Source organism: Temnothorax nylanderi, unplaced genomic scaffold (assembly GCF_030848795.1).
Source record: "Temnothorax nylanderi isolate EJ_2023f unplaced genomic scaffold, tnyl_v1.0 TNYL_tig0098_pilon, whole genome shotgun sequence".
NCBI lineage: Eukaryota > Metazoa > Arthropoda > Insecta > Hymenoptera > Formicidae > Temnothorax > Temnothorax nylanderi.
In genome coordinates, this window is record NW_027249160.1 from 461517 (window position 1) to 477697 (window position 16181).

A 16181-nucleotide genomic window follows, 5' to 3' on the forward strand; every position below is an offset into this window, starting at 1 on the left:
TAATCATTTAAGTACGTTATTAATAATTATTAACTAATAAAAATAAAAGTAACAAAAAATAAAATATTAACTTCTTGTAATGATAACACAGGCCGACGTCAATTTTGATCCTCAGATCTCAATAGTCGTTTCTGAAGAATTTTGACGTGCTGAAACCGAATTCGTTGTCCGCATTGCTCTATCGCATCAGGTTTCGAAGATATCTCTAAAAAAATGATCTTGAAAAAAACTTTTTCTGTCATCATAATTGCTCTCTTGAACAATTTATTGCAACTTTTTTCTTAAACATTTTTTCGTATATTATAAAAAATAAGAGATATGAGATATTTCAGATGCTCGCGAGTTAAGTGGACCACCCTGTATGTTTAAAAGATCTGAACGACCGTTTCTATGAAAATTTACCTAAAGTTCTTCGAAAACGCAGTTATAGTTATTAATGTTAGAAATTTAATAATTTTCAAAAACGCCTTGATTATTGTGCATATTCAGATAAACATCACTTTAAAAACATAACATTGAGCCATATGCAGCAATTTATTTGTTTTTTTATTTATTTGCCTTTTTTAAATATTTATTTAAATTAAAGTCATATATGCATATTTCTTTGCATTGCTAATAAAAATGATGGAGTTCTTTCTTCAATTTACAATATTAAATTTATTTTGTTCTGTCCATGATATAATAATATAAAATATAAAATATCAAATAGCTGTTACAAAATAATAGCTATAATAGTTTCAGCAATTTTCCCGATTATCTTACATATACATATATATGTATATATTCTCCGGTAAGTAAAAACAATAAACCATATAGCAATATTAATTTATCTGATAATTGCCCTACATCTTTCTTTTAGAAAAAAGTCGCGAAAGGTAAGAGTTGCAAAATAATTGTTGTGGATAAAAACGATCGTTTCAAGACATCGTGCATAAATTAAAGAGAAAGAGTAACACTCGAGCGATTTTAAGATAATAGAAAAAAATCAGTTGCATCTCGACTTTAGGATATTTCGATGATGTTCGATAAAAGCAGCTTATTTTCCGTAAGAGGATAAACTAATCGATAAGATATTTGCATACTGCCTTCATGTCCTCCTGCATTATGCCGTGAATTGGTCTGGTTTGCTCCGAGGACGGTTGACCCGCCGGTAACATAGTGGCGATCGGCGCGACCTTCCTCGTGTTCTCCTTCTCTTTCTCCTCCTTGGTGACCGACCTGAATCGATCAAAAGGCGATTTTATGACAATCATGTCAAGCCGACCATCGATTCGTTCGAATCGATAAAATGAACTATAATAGCTAACTACGACGGAATCCGTGTGAAGGTGCGAGCACGCTCAAACTCTCGCGAGTGTTTTCGCTTTTGTTTTACGCGTGAACAGCAAATCCGTGATGAACAGCGTTTACGATCGCACAGTGGATACAACGTGTGTGGACGATAACGCGTGTAAATCCGATAAGCGAGGTGTTTGATGCATTTGTGTCTGTCGGATGTAAGAATTTCGAGTGACTTAAACGCAATCCCATTAGAAAGATCCATCTCTTTAAGTACGATGACGACCTTCGAAATGACAAATAGACAAATAGATTAGGGCCAGGATACATAGAAAAACTTAAGCAGTAAGCAAATTGACCAATGACTATCTTAAGTTTTCGAGAATACTTGACTGTAATTGGTCAATTTGCTTACTGCTTAAGTTTTTCTGTGCCAGGGCCCTTAAGAGTGCGAATTGCTTGAAACGGTACACAGTTGTGTTCAAAGTGCGTTCAAAATACACAAAGTGTGGTTGAATTCACACATTTCTGAAAATGTTTTGCGCTAGGAAATTCAAACTGAATTTCTCATTTATTATCTTTTTCGTATTTGAATGTTAAAATTCGTAGTTAAAATTCGAGAGCGGAAACTATGTTGAACGAACATACATTTAATACATATAATTAATACCAGAATATTTCGCGTTGGAAATATTTCTGGGAAGTTATTACGCGATATCTAACTATGCGTTTCCATGAAATATTTCAATAATAAACTGATGAATGAAAAAGAATGTACATGAATCGCGATTGTTGAACAACTCAATAACCAACAAATCAATAAGCGTTGTTACTCACGTAACAACGACAACACAATGACAACAACAACAACAACAACAACAACAATAATGACAACAACAATAACAATAAAAACGAGCTTCTCTCGTTGGAAAATGATGGAGTATAGTGTACTGGCCTGGCAAGGGATAAGGCGTTGAGCGCATGGTTACTGGAGACTCGTTTCCATAGCGAAGCCTCGTCTTCGGCTGCCAGACCGCAACCCCAGTCACGATGCTAACGCAAATCAAAATGTATCAGCATCCGTCTCTATGTGTCTATGTTGTTATTTCCATGAAAATCTAATCTACCGCTGGGTGTCGCGACACATTTTCTAAGAAGGGTAACACTAAAAAAATTGGTCACACCGACGTTGATCAACATCAACTCCGATTAAGTCTTCCACTCTATCCTTGAACGAATTACCTTAAAGTACTGTTTTCTTTTTCTTTAGTGAGATACATGATTTTATACAGGGTGTCTGATAATAGGTATAATACTGCTCATGGATAGGTAGAGCGGATTAAATTGAATTAAAAAAATGCACCATTTCGCATTTTTCGCAATTATTAATGAGAAATTGTAATTAATAAAGATCTGTGAATGAGCGTGCATTCGTGCAATTTAGTGGCAAAAGACAGCCCAGCATTACGCATTATTGCTCTAACTGCGCTTCTTTTCATGTCTCGCCATGCGTGTAACAAACCCAATCAGCGCGTGACGCTGAGTTGTCTCTTCTTCGCTGCACATTTGCATTTGTCAGACAGATATGCTCTCATTTGACGATTTTTATGGTCATTAATTTCTTTTTAACTACTACGACAATCGCAAAATAATACAAAACTTTTCTACTCACACAATCAGGTAAATCCATTCTACTTACTTATGAGCAGTGTTATACTTATCAAGAGGCACGGTAGTGTCTCGCTAAGTGTAGACAGAAAGTGTATAGTGTATGTATACCTGAACCATCGAGTTGAGTGGAGGCATGATTGTCATATCTAAAAAACTGCTGAGCGAGTGAAATCTCTAGGCTCAATTTATTCGATTAAATTCAATTTATTCGATTTTAAAATATATATCTATATTAAAAAATTTCTCTTAATATTCATTACAGAAAAAAATTAAAACTTTTATTATATGTATAATATGACCCCAAGTAATCAAACTCATTAAAAATTTCATCTGCTTAACTGTTTTTTAGATATGACAAAACGTGCCTCCGCTCAACTCGATGCTTCAGATTATACAGGATGTTTCCTAAGTAAGTACAAAAAATTGAAGTGAATATTCCGTGACTTATTTTAGAAAGAAAAGGTCCTATAAACATATATAAACTGCAATTCGGTTTCTGTAGCGTTCTAAATACATATGACTTAATCGAAGTTAAGTAACCAGACTCAATGCTACACGGTACTAAGAAAACACACAAAAACATGCTTAGGAAGACACTAAAGTATCTTACTTAGACAAAAAAATTTTGGAATTGCATTCCCAAAATTATAGAATCGCGAAAATCGTTTCAAGATCCAATTCAGAGATGTGTTTTCATAAAAAAAGTTGTATGAGATAGCCGGCTAAATGAACGGTTAATTTGCTGCAAAATATTTTGTAAGGCGGAATTATTTTACTTGTGTGTCATGGGTAAAATATATTATATATCGCTATGTAAAGCAGCGGAATATCTAATTTGGCAGACTTGCAATGGCTGGACTTTCGTTGTTATTGATGACATCACGGAATAGAGGAAGATAAAAACAAAGCATGCAGAATTTCGATGATCGATTAGATTGTTGTTCGCCGATCCCCAAGACTGACAGATAATTCGATAAACTCGATGACCCTAACGATCAGATCAATTGAGCAATTGGATGCAGAGAATACGAAGCGCGGCGATCGGACGTGGGATTCACGTAAAGATGGACGAAATACCGCGTGGGGAGAGCTGACTTGCGAGATAATAAGAATTCCTCGAATAAGAACCCCAATTTCGAAAGGACGAAACGTCTCCCACGGATTACCTTGTACTCGTCAGCGAGTCGCCGGAGCTCGATCACCTCCGACGTGGGAAATGGTCTCGTCTCTGATTTGCCCCGCACTTTATTGTCCGATATCCGCACGGTTTTACCTGACTTTTTACCCCTGCAAATAATCAATTTTGTGTGTAATGATCACATAATCGTCACGTCGCGTTATCATCGCGTCTTCACACCGATCGGGATCGTCGTAGATGCCTTTTTTTACTTTCTATTTCTCTTATTTCGCTTCCTCTTTCACAAGGATATCGAATCTTTTTACGCGATAAGCCGTACGAACATCTTCGGCTGATAATCTGACCTGAAAGCTACTTTCAAATCCGACAAGTCCTCTTCGCGTTCATCGCCCTCCGGTACCATACCGTCGATTCCGTCCGGTCTACCCACCAATGGTTCCAGTTCAGACGCCTGAACCCCTGGGGAATGCACAAACATACGCTAAATAATGTTGTCCGTATATATGTACGTGCGCAATATGACGAGATTAAGGTTTTTTTTTATAAATATATTTTTCGTTACATTCAATTTATTACTTCGTTACATTATTATAACAAAACTCGATAAAATGACAAACGTCACAAATGCAAATTTTCGATATACTGAGGAAAGGTACATAATTATCATGGCTTGCAAATAGTGGCATTATAATTAGAAAACTTTAATTCAAAAATTCTATTTAACATCTATCATTTCATCGCCTTTTACGATTTGATGCCGGTTCCTCTCTAACAGAAATGTTAAATGATTGAAAGAGAGAGGGAAAGAGAAAGAAAGAGGAAAGAAGATAATAATTTTTAAATTATAAAAATGTGATACTTTATAAATTCGAGACTCGCGTACGTCTACTCAGATAACAAAACACCTATCATATATTTACGAAATATGTGCGTAAACTTGTGACGAGAGTTTGCGCAAATAACATGTAAAGCTGCGTCCGCAAATGCTTAGCAACAATATTAAATTTGTTTCACAAGCAAAGGTTTATTTAATATTCATTACATTTCCGCAGCAACAGTTTACGCCCGAAGGGTCCATTGGTATATTTACATATTATTAATGGAAATAATTTAGATATTGTTGCCGCAAACAGTTTGCAGCAATAATTTATACATCTCTGCTGCAAAAGTACCGTAAATATGAATCCTAGACAGAGGCTACGATTCAATGTTTGTGGAAACAATACATAAATTGTTTCCAGCAATAATTTGCATGATTTTGCACACTCATGTTTTGCTATCTGGGTTATTCAGGATCCCGATTAATGCTGAGATTAAATAAGTACCGTCGCGCTTGTGACCGAAGTCGCCGGGTCGCTTCTTGTGTACCGGCGCGGGTCCAGTGGGTGCCATACCCTGTTTAAGCGCACCCATGCTGAGCGATTTTCTCGGCGGGCCCGCAGTACCCCCGGGAAATCCTGCAGCTAGGACCGGCGCCTGGGTCTCGCCATTCGTCAACTGCGGTCTTTTAGGCCAAGCGAACTGCAGCCGGTACTCGGTACTGATACGAGATATCGCCTTGCTGAGCTGACTCGGTGGCAGTGCCGACGTTGCTGTAACTTCCTGTGGTTTGAAAACCAATATTTCAAACTCGGTTAACCCTTCGTAATAATCCAATATATATTGGAAGGCAAAATGGTTCTCCCAGAATGTTCTTATCGCACGTGAAATCTCAGAGATTTGTAATTAGCTCTTTAAAAAGATATCTGACGTCAGGGAAGACATATTCTAAAGAGAGTCCGAAAATAGAATATTACAATTTACCAAGATCTAGGACCCCTTTAAATTTGTCGCCAATGTCCGGAAATACCCTGTATATTTAACATAACTAATATATTATAATTATATTAATATAAGTCTAAAAAAGAAATAAGGATAAATTTGGCATTTTATTTAATTAGAAAAAAAGGAAGAGGGGAAATAATCATTCCTGATGGGATCAATAAATCTTCCCTGTTAATATGTTAATTTTTGTTTATGCAAATGTTGTTATAAGTTACAAAGAATTATAGAAAATTATTATCAGTGATGTAATCCTTACTCGTACTTTATCAGCTACAACGTTCGAATCGATGGTGTCGATACCACCGCCGTCCGCTGCCGTGATAAATTCGTGCGTCTTGTAAGCGAGCGCCGGACATTTCTTTCGCCTGGGCAATGGTGGTTCCAAAGTGGGCCCTGTAAAATTTACATCATTTTTTAATCATTATCTTCCCCTTCTCTTCTAAAACTTTGAAATGTTGCTCCTTCGTTAGGTCTCTCGATCATATTCACTCAATTTATTGCATTAGAGCTATAGCATTTTCAATCATCGATCTGATAAAAAATGTCTTTTATAAACTCACGTTTTAATAATATTTATTTAATCAATTTCTCCTTTGAAAAAAAAGATGCAATAGATTTTTCAGATAATTAATAAAATTAATATCCCCCGCGAATCAATCCGTAAACTTCCGATGGTTATTATTTGCTCTTCTATCCATCATGTCATTTCTCAAGCGACAATTTCTTGGTGCAACTTAGATATACTGCAAGTTTGTCTCGGTGACAGAAAATAATCTTTAACAATCGAGACACCTTAAAGAAGTTTCGATCAACTTTCCAAGCGTGATTGCACACAAGCAAGATAAACACAGATGCCATTACATTAAAAAAAAGTCACTGCGGTAAAAAATAAATGTAATGAAAAATTGCAAGAAATCATGGAATTCTTGCGGCGTTTTAATACTAGATAAAATGACCTCTAGAAGACACAATGGTGGAAAATGGGAGCGATTTTAAGCGGCATGCAGGAAGATCTTGGAAAAGCAAGTGGGACACAACATCAAGCGATGATGGTAAAAAGTCGAAGTTGCACAATGAAGAAATAGAACTTGTGGAAAACTTTCTTTGTGGAAAAACTTTCGCGTCGAATTTGCGATGCCGATATAGGCGCGTGCAGTGTTTGTTAATCCACCATTCTTGCGTGGCTCGTTCGAATGCTTCGTTCACGTTTTACACTCGCCGGTTTCCCGGTTTTCCTTCGTATCTGTATAATAGCTTCTTAGAGGCGGCGGGGTATTTAGCGACAAATAATGTAAGAAATTTATTTCATTCTTCTTGTCTCCCCTATTAGCTGCTTAATAATCAGTTTTATACAACCAAGCGTAAGATGATTAGATTTCTATGAGCTTTTGTAATTAATCTTCTATTAAAATTTACTTGCTTACTTTTGCGTGACAAAATTTTAATTATAAAATTTATATCTTAAAGAAAATTTCGCGGAATTAAGATTTTTTCCAATTAAAGACGCGTAATCCTTTGAACTTTATCTGTTCGTTTTATTCTTAATTTAAATAAGATAACTGAATTTAACTGCGAATTTAACTTGGGTATTCTTTCAATTAGCGAGTTTATAAAGAGTCATCATATATCTATTATATATTATGTCTTACATATATTTTTCGTCAATAATTTCTTAGAATTAGTTTTTCTATATTATATTAATTTTATAATAATTTAAAAATAAGTGCAAATTGTATTACTTTAACATTTTTTAAAAATTATTTTAATAACTTTATATTTTTAATTATAGTTAAATATACATAATATTTTATTTGTTAATTTTACACAATAAATATGTTTCATGTTATGTCAATGACATGATTCATATGTTAAAGTGTACTAAAAAAATAGTATTGATTTTATCCTATAACAAAGTGGGACTGCCCTCACTTATGTTCACAGTATTTTGTTATCATAGCGTCACTCGTTACCATTCTTTGCGTGATCTCGACGTGATCTGGACATTAGAGCGTCAGAGTTATTAGGAATACGCCTTATCTTCCCTGTCACGTATGCACATTATTAATTGTTACTGTATTTTAATTGAAAAATACCTCTATTCTCTTATTTTGTAACAGTGATGTTGCTGTCGTTACATATTGTTGCGCAGCAATAACATATATTAGTCGCGTAAGTCTACAACCTTGCTTTAAGGGTATTTAAGCCCTAAGCCGTAAGAAATTGACCAATCACAGTAGAATGTGAGGAGAATACTCGACTGTGATTGGTCAATTTCTTATGGCTTAAAGCACTTATTGTAAACCAGGACTAATGGTACATAATCGTATAGCAATATTGTCCTTAAAAGTTGCATGGTAGTATAGTTTAACCATGGTTAACCATGGTAGTATAGTTTATCATTTTACATGTTGTATGTACGATAGGTATTCAATTTCATAGTCGTTCTAATTTATAAAGCATATTATAAATATATTATTTATAATAAGAGTAAAGCAGTGCAAATCAAAGAAAGATACGTATATTGCACATATTTTTTTTCTGACTTGCACTTGTTTTATTTTTACGGTAATAATAAAGCACAATACAAATAAATGTCTTAAATGTTAAAAAGTTCTTAACATAGAGTATTATTTTTAAAGCTTTTCAATAATCTATTCATGCCATAAATATTTTCAATGTCTTTCTTCCTATTTTCTTTTTCTTTTTTAGAGTTTACATAATTAAATAATTAAAAATTCTTCATGTAGAGAAGAAATTTAACTTAACCTAATAAGAAATTATTAGGAAAATTAGTGATTCCAAATTTATTAGAATATAAGGCAAATATAAAAATGATTCATTCATTCATTCATTCAATGGGCGCAACAGTCCGAGTCGGACCTGGGCCTCCCCAAAGTCATGTGCTTGTGCGCGAGCAGGTTGTACACAAGCACATGGGACTTACAGTTTAACGCCGAATCCGAACGGCAAGGTAGAGGGAGTTTCGAGGCAAGGGATACTCCTGACGGGCTGCCATTCCGTCAAGGAGGAGAGACAAGCGATACAATTTATTTATTTTGGTTCTACCAGGACTGGATTCGAACCTGAGATCTTTGGTTTAGCAGACCAGATATAAAAACGATAATAGTGCTAATTTGCTTACAAGTTAGTATTATAAATTTGAATAAAAAATTTAATGCAATAGGATAACCTGCAGCATAAACACTTTGTTTAATTACACATTTATATCTATAATTTTACAAGATACAATTCCAAACTCTCTAAATCTGAATCAGTGACTATTCACTGATTCAGATTTAGAGAGAAACTTAATTAAAATTTTAATAAATAAAAGATAATTTTATTATTAATAAAAATGTTAAAAATTATAATAATATCTAAAATTGCAAATAATATGTTGGATGAATTACAAAGTACTATAACAGAGCATCACAAACTTTTAATAAAAACATTTTTTGTTTCCTTAACACTAAAAGATCATATAATTATTCATTATATGTAATGATTATCAAGAAAATAGAATTTCCAAGAGCTTTTTCTCGACAACGAGGTATGAAAATAATTATTTAAAAGCTTAGCTAATAAACTAAAAATTTTTAAAGATATTGCGTATACATTATTCATATATATGTCATAAAAAATGCATCATGTCTATTTGGAAAAGTAAAAATTCTTTGTTTTTTTAATTGAACTAAATTTGTTGACTCTTTTCAGTGAACCAATATTTTAGTGAACCATATTAAAAACTTTCGAAAGACAAAATTAAAAATTATTATGAGCAGCTTACATATTACTATACCAAAAAATATATTTATATAAGAAAAAGTGTTGGGTTTCAAGGTACTAACTTTATATTAAGTAAATTATTATATACGCAGATATTTCCCGAAAAACAGTAGATCGCGTATAAAAGGTAAACGACAAGCATGAGTCCCTCGGTATTGTGTATAAATCAAACAAATCACATTTGATTTCCGTTTGCCGCGACGCGACGCGTCGCAAAGAATACGTTCTACGGTCTGTACGGTCATCTGCATTATTTTTATGGTTCGATGTCGATGGCGGCGAGGTACACGTATAGGATCGATGTAGTACTGTATACGCCAGTAAGTAGGCGTAGCCTTTCAGTGCCATTTTACTGTCGCCTCTTACCCACACACAGTGGGGCACAAGTCAAAAAACGCATGCAAAAATAGAAAAAATAAAATTTTATTTTTATGTATTTTAAAGTATTCTACTGTTATTACTATTGTAAGATGTACCATTTAATATAATTTTTAGATTCCAAATTATTTTATTCTACCTTTTAATCATTGCCAGTGTTAAACAGAAATGATTTTACATCCATTATTTCGGCTATTTAATATCTTAAAATATTTATTTAGTAAAAACATATTTTATTTCATGCTGTTATGTATGTTAAGGATATCCGCTTAAAAAAGAACACTAAAAATGGCCTCTCATTACGCTATTGTATTTTATGCTCTCATTTTATTTTGCTATTATATTTTTTTACATTTTAAATATCCTTTGCATCCTATATTGAATCTATTGCAATTATATATTTTACTATAAAATATATTTCGCGTTTTTCTTTACATTTTTAATGTTCATTTTAGGCGAATTTCACGAATTTTTACTAAGTATTTTTGTTATATAGTAATAATATACTTTGTGTGTGTGCATTCACTTTTTAATATTACTTTGTATTCACATTTAAAAACACCTAATAATATTATATTGATAATATTGCAAAATAATTAAAGAGATTATGTTTTTCTAAGTATAGTATTTAATTTAATATATGCAGCTTATTATTGCACGCTTTCTCGTTCCTTTCCATCTGTAGAGAGTGAGCGCCACTCATATTTCGCTCATTCTCTTGCCACTCATTTATTATCGCGCTCTCATTCGTTCTTTATAAATACTATGTGACGTCACGTGTTATACTCGCTCTCTTTTTCTTCTCTATCGCCCTCTTACTTACTCTTTAGTGGTAACGTATGCGGTAAATATACCAAGTATATTATATATTGCGATACTATATATTGCGATCAAAAAAAGTTTGCAGTCCACAATAAATTGTGACTGTCGCAAAACTAGCTCGTCGCAAATTCACTCAAAAAAGTATAATTATTAATCAATGCGTACATCTAATACTATAGATAGGTATGCGCTCACTGAGCCGCTAAATAGCAGTTGAATATAAAATATTGAATTAGAAAATATCTGTTTAAAAATCGTTTTTATCGTCACCGTCATTGTCGTCTCTTATTGTTAGTATAAGGATGTACGGTTGCTTTTGCAATAATAGACAATAAAAAATTAAGAACTAATAATAACAACAATAATAATAATACTGAGAAGGTTAATACACATTTATTTACTATATTGTCAACGTCAAATATTTAATAACATTATAACAATAATATTTAATATATTTAATTTTTTATATAATTATATTTGATTGACAATTTTAATAGCAGTTTCTTCTAAATTGATTGTATATAGTATATATCATGACGGTCTTGTTTCTCTTAATAGATTGTTGACAATTTTCAATTTTATGTTATCTAATTCCATTTATATATTTAGTAAAAACTTATCAATACTAATTTTGAGGCGTTTTGATTTATTATTGTGTGAATTAATGTTTCATGTAGAGAAAGAAAGCAGTCTCTAATATACAATACAGGTAAACTATATTAAATCTATTTCGCACATATATTTATTTACATTTTTAATCAAATTCATTCTTCATTCACAAACTTCACACATGCACATGAATTTGCATGCATATTTATTTAGTAACGCCAAGTTTTTTTGGGCGAAATATTATATTATTTTCATAACTATAGCATAATAATAAAAGTATTAAATGTCATGATAAGCACAATTTTTCAATACCAAGTTCTTTTGCATTATTTTATTATTCTATTAAGTATGACAAAAAAATTAAATTTTATGATGTGCATAAACTCATGCTCAGTTGGCGTAATGTTTAATATCACTACTTTTATAGCAAAAATAGGTTAAAACAACATATTGCATAATAACTATTTTGACGAACGCGAACACTTGGCGCTCTTTATCTTTTATTAAAAAGTAATTTTTAAAGTTAAATATGTATAACTGTAAAATTTTTTAAAAGTAATTTTTATGGTGATATATGTATATATGTATAATAATTGTAAAATTTTGTAATTTGTGGCCGTTATATTGTATCCACCATTTAGAATATTTTCATTTTGATATCAGATTCGCAATTAGTCCCTCCAAAAACCTATGTATACAAACAAAGCTTGATGTAATTTAATTAACTAGAAATTGATTTCTCTATTTTTCACGTTTTCCAATTTCCGCCCCACTGTGCCACGGTGTATCTTATTCACTGAACAGTATAATGAACACGAACCGACACAGCGAACAGTGAAGCGAAGAGCGAAGAAAATATAATTATTTAATTTTTCGTTTGTCTCGATTTTAATTAATATTAAATACGATGAATATATTTCATTAATTTAATAAAGCTCTGATAAAATAAATAAAAGATAGCGAGATCAAAAGATAGCGAAATCTACTGATCTATACTGATTGTGAGTAGAAAAACCTTTGAACAAATATTTCAATTGAATATGACTCATTGATATTCAGATCCAAATTAAATTTTTATTCCAATAAAGTTTATCGCAGATTAAAAATGAATGAATTGTGAAAGAAGATTGTATTGCGCATTTTGGATCAATCCCAAAGAGAAAAATTGCTAAAATAATTGCATGCTTTAATTGAATAATCATTAATCAAAATCCGAATTAAAATTTTGTTTCGGCAAGTTTACTTTAGATTAAAGGTTCGAGCGAACAGAATCGGATTGTATAGGAGTAAAATTCAGAAGCAATTACCCTTTCGCATCTCTGTACTCGCATTACGAAATAAAGCCAATTATCTTTTCAATACTTTTTGTTAAAATTTTATTCATTACTAATTATTTAAATAAGCGCTCAACTGCGCGTTAGTTACGGAATAATGCTACGCTAGAATAACAGTTTTCGCTTTTGTGTCTCAGAGAGCATGCGAGCCAGATCTGTATCCGAATTCGCTTTTGCGAAGCATATGAAACAGCGACATACAATTGTAAGACTAAACTCCGTAATCGTCGGTGCACCGCAGCCCAGCTTCGATTAGAATGCTATCAATGGCTGAGAGAATTTCCGTATCAACAGCTGACGGTAAATGATAGGCCTGCGGATTTAACAAAAGCTTTCTGTCTTTCCTTGATTCATTGCGTGAGGATTAAATATCATCGCAGCTGCATTTGCATTCTATTAAACGCAATTAGTCGAACAACTTTCAAATTATTTTTGAACGCAGTATAATATCACATAAGATGATAGATGAGCTTTGCACAGACAAATTTAATGGCTTTTTTTTATCACAAGTCCTATGTGATAGAGAACTACTCTACTCTACTCTAGTTAACCAAATATTCAATAATTGTTATAATTAAAATCTGTTTGTAAATCAGTACAAAACAATATCAAGTAAAGTATTATAATACATTAAAATATAATTATTTGTATAAAATATTATATTTATACATATTGCTTTATTTTCGATCTTTTTCTTTGTGTTCGTTCTTTTATATTTCTTTTTAAAATTTTATTTATAATACCATGGACAGAAGGAAGACTTGCAAAAGTTGTGGTGCGCTGGTATAATATAAAGCCTATCGTCTGTGGCAATTGCAATGTTGCATCTCACCCGGTCTGTGTCTCCCCTACTAGTCATTTTCATTAAAATGGCCAATTCACGAACTATAGAAACTCCTCAAGCGTATCTCAAAGCATGGAATGAATAGTATTAAAAGAAAAAGAGAGAAGGAGTATAGGCAACTTCTTCTCTTCTTAACACTATCAAGGAGATAATATGCAGGGAATTTGCTGACTTCCGTAGAGAAATGCGAGAATTGTATCGAATCGATATGGAGGGGGAAAAAGGATGATAGTCAAAGCATTGTCAAATGGAATTGACCAACTTGAGAACTTGTTGTTAGGCGTTGTGCTAAGGGTTGTTAGATCTCAACCCTTGGCCCCCTCTCTGCCACTAGAGGTGGATATTATTGAAGAATTGGAGGGAAGAGAAGATCGGCTCGTATTTTACAACCTGGAGGAGCTTGAAGGTGATAACTATACTGATGCCGATCTTGTTAAAAATATTATCCAGAAAATCCAATCCAATAAGGTTCCTAGGATAAGGAGACTGGGTAGAAAACATCAAGGTCACTCTAGACCGACCCACTAAAGGATGTCTTGGCAATTCTGTGTGGAATAAATCTCGGTATTATAGTCCTGTACGAATTTCTCTAGTGTTAAAGGAAAGAAAGCATCTCATTGCCAAGGATTTGCAGTCTCAACTAAAGGTGTCAAAGGATGCGGGCGAGACTAATAAAACAATTCATTACAAAAAGAGTGCCTAAGAAATTGTCAACATTAACTTAATGTCAACAAACTGATTCGCTCTCCTTTAGTTTATCATCAGAATGTATATAGTTTAAGAACGAAATTATGCGCTCTGCGTTGTGCTATATCCTCTGCTTCTGAGGAATTTGATATCATTATTTTAGTAGAGACATGTTTAAATGATAGCATTACAGATGTAAAGTTATACTTTGATAATTATAATGTATTTCTCATGGATAGATAATGTAGTTCGTTTGGATATCAATTACTATTTATAATTATTTATTTAGTCGTGCTTTGAAGGTAACGGCATATATTGAGTAATTTTTCGTTGACATATATTTGGCTGGATTATAAACATAATTATATACATAATCATTTATTTGCCACCGGCCTCGGTTCCTTCTGCTTGTTATGAGTAACACTGTCTCTCTGTTGAAGAAGTGATAACTATGTCATCTAATGCTGATATTTTAATCGTTGGAGATTATAACTTGCCTCACACTTATCGGTACAATGATAATTATTTACGATATAATATTGATCGTTATTACCATATGTCAGAGCAGGCAAATACTAGGTATTGTACACTTCTTTAATTTTTATCAGCTTAAGAGCAGCTCATTATCAATTTAAAAATACAAACCGATTTCTGATTATCTTGCTTTTTCTCAATTGAGAGCTCAATGTAAATCTCTCTCCTTCAAATGCTTGTTATTAGGTATTATAACAGACGATTTAACAATCGATAATTAATGTTAATGGAATGGAATACAGTTGACGTAATTTACTGTTATTGCAACACACGTGGCATTTCAATTGGCTCCCTGAGCATGCATACTGCAATTGACACGAATGCGATCGCATGAATACAAGTACCCCTATTACTGAAATGCATGCTAATTATTACCTATACTAATCATGTTCTGCATTTCTCTCTCTTATACCTAATAAAACTATAAATTTTTGAGTACAGATTTATTTTTCAGAAAAAATCAATAATTAAGTATTAGATTATTTATAATATGTACAATCTATTTACAGCAACATATATTTATATATATTTTTTCTATGAAAAACATGCAAAATAATATGCATTATATGCAGGAAATATGCTGAAACATATTCTAATAAAAAATTATCTGATAATAGTTTTGAAGATAATAGTCATGTAGAAATGTGTGTGTGTGTGTGTGTGTGTGTGTGTGTGTGTGTGTGTGTGTGTGTGTGTCTGTCTGTCCCTATATGTGTGTTACAACGTTTAAACATCTTTTGTATTTTATTTATGTTCATAGGAATTTATTTTAAAAATTCATTCATTAACATTAATCGAACTATTTGACTAAACACTCCCTTTTTTCCTATTCACATTCACTTTAATATTATTAACGTTTCTCATATTTTTGATAGTTTTGCAGTTATTTTTTAATTTTAAACTGTATTCATTAAGGCTGCACAAACAAACTAATAATTATCAAGATATTGATTTTGGTTCATAAACTTTAAAAAATTTTTTTTATTTTCTAAAACATGTACAATATATGTATAAATTTCACGTACCTATACTAATTCTTAGTATTTAAAATTCATTAATATTTAGAAATTTTATTGTAAAAACATTTTCATAATAAATATTGCAAATTGTATTAAAAACCGAATAATAAGTAGGTAAACCTTTTCTTTTTAATGTTATGAATTAAGAATAAAAATAAGTTTTTCTTATTAAGGAGGGTGGTTAGTCAAATCAATTTGATAAGAATTAGTTCAAATTTACGGAGAATATTCGTCTATGGGAATCTGTCGTCCATGCC

At 32.4% G+C, this 16181-nt stretch overlaps 1 protein-coding gene across 14 annotated transcripts in view; it reads right to left on the reverse strand.

Annotated features, from left to right (window-relative positions):
- Positions 1-16181, reverse strand: part of LOC139775437 (uncharacterized) — a 110535-nt gene that overhangs the window by 24676 nt on the left and 69678 nt on the right. For 11 of the 14 annotated variants that reach the window (XM_071711418.1, XM_071711415.1, XM_071711413.1 and 8 more), the window contains 6 exons: positions 6168-6304; positions 5413-5689; positions 4432-4546; positions 4116-4236; positions 2234-2331; positions 1083-1218 (listed from right to left, as the gene is read on the reverse strand). In XM_071711418.1, coding sequence (XP_071567519.1) covers positions 1083-1218; positions 2234-2331; positions 4116-4236; positions 4432-4546; positions 5413-5689; positions 6168-6304 — 884 coding nt within the window. The remainder of the gene's footprint in view (positions 1-1082; positions 1219-2233; positions 2332-4115; positions 4237-4431; positions 4547-5412; positions 5690-6167; positions 6305-16181) is intronic. The other 3 variants (XM_071711424.1, XM_071711425.1, XM_071711414.1) reach the window with 2 other exon arrangements.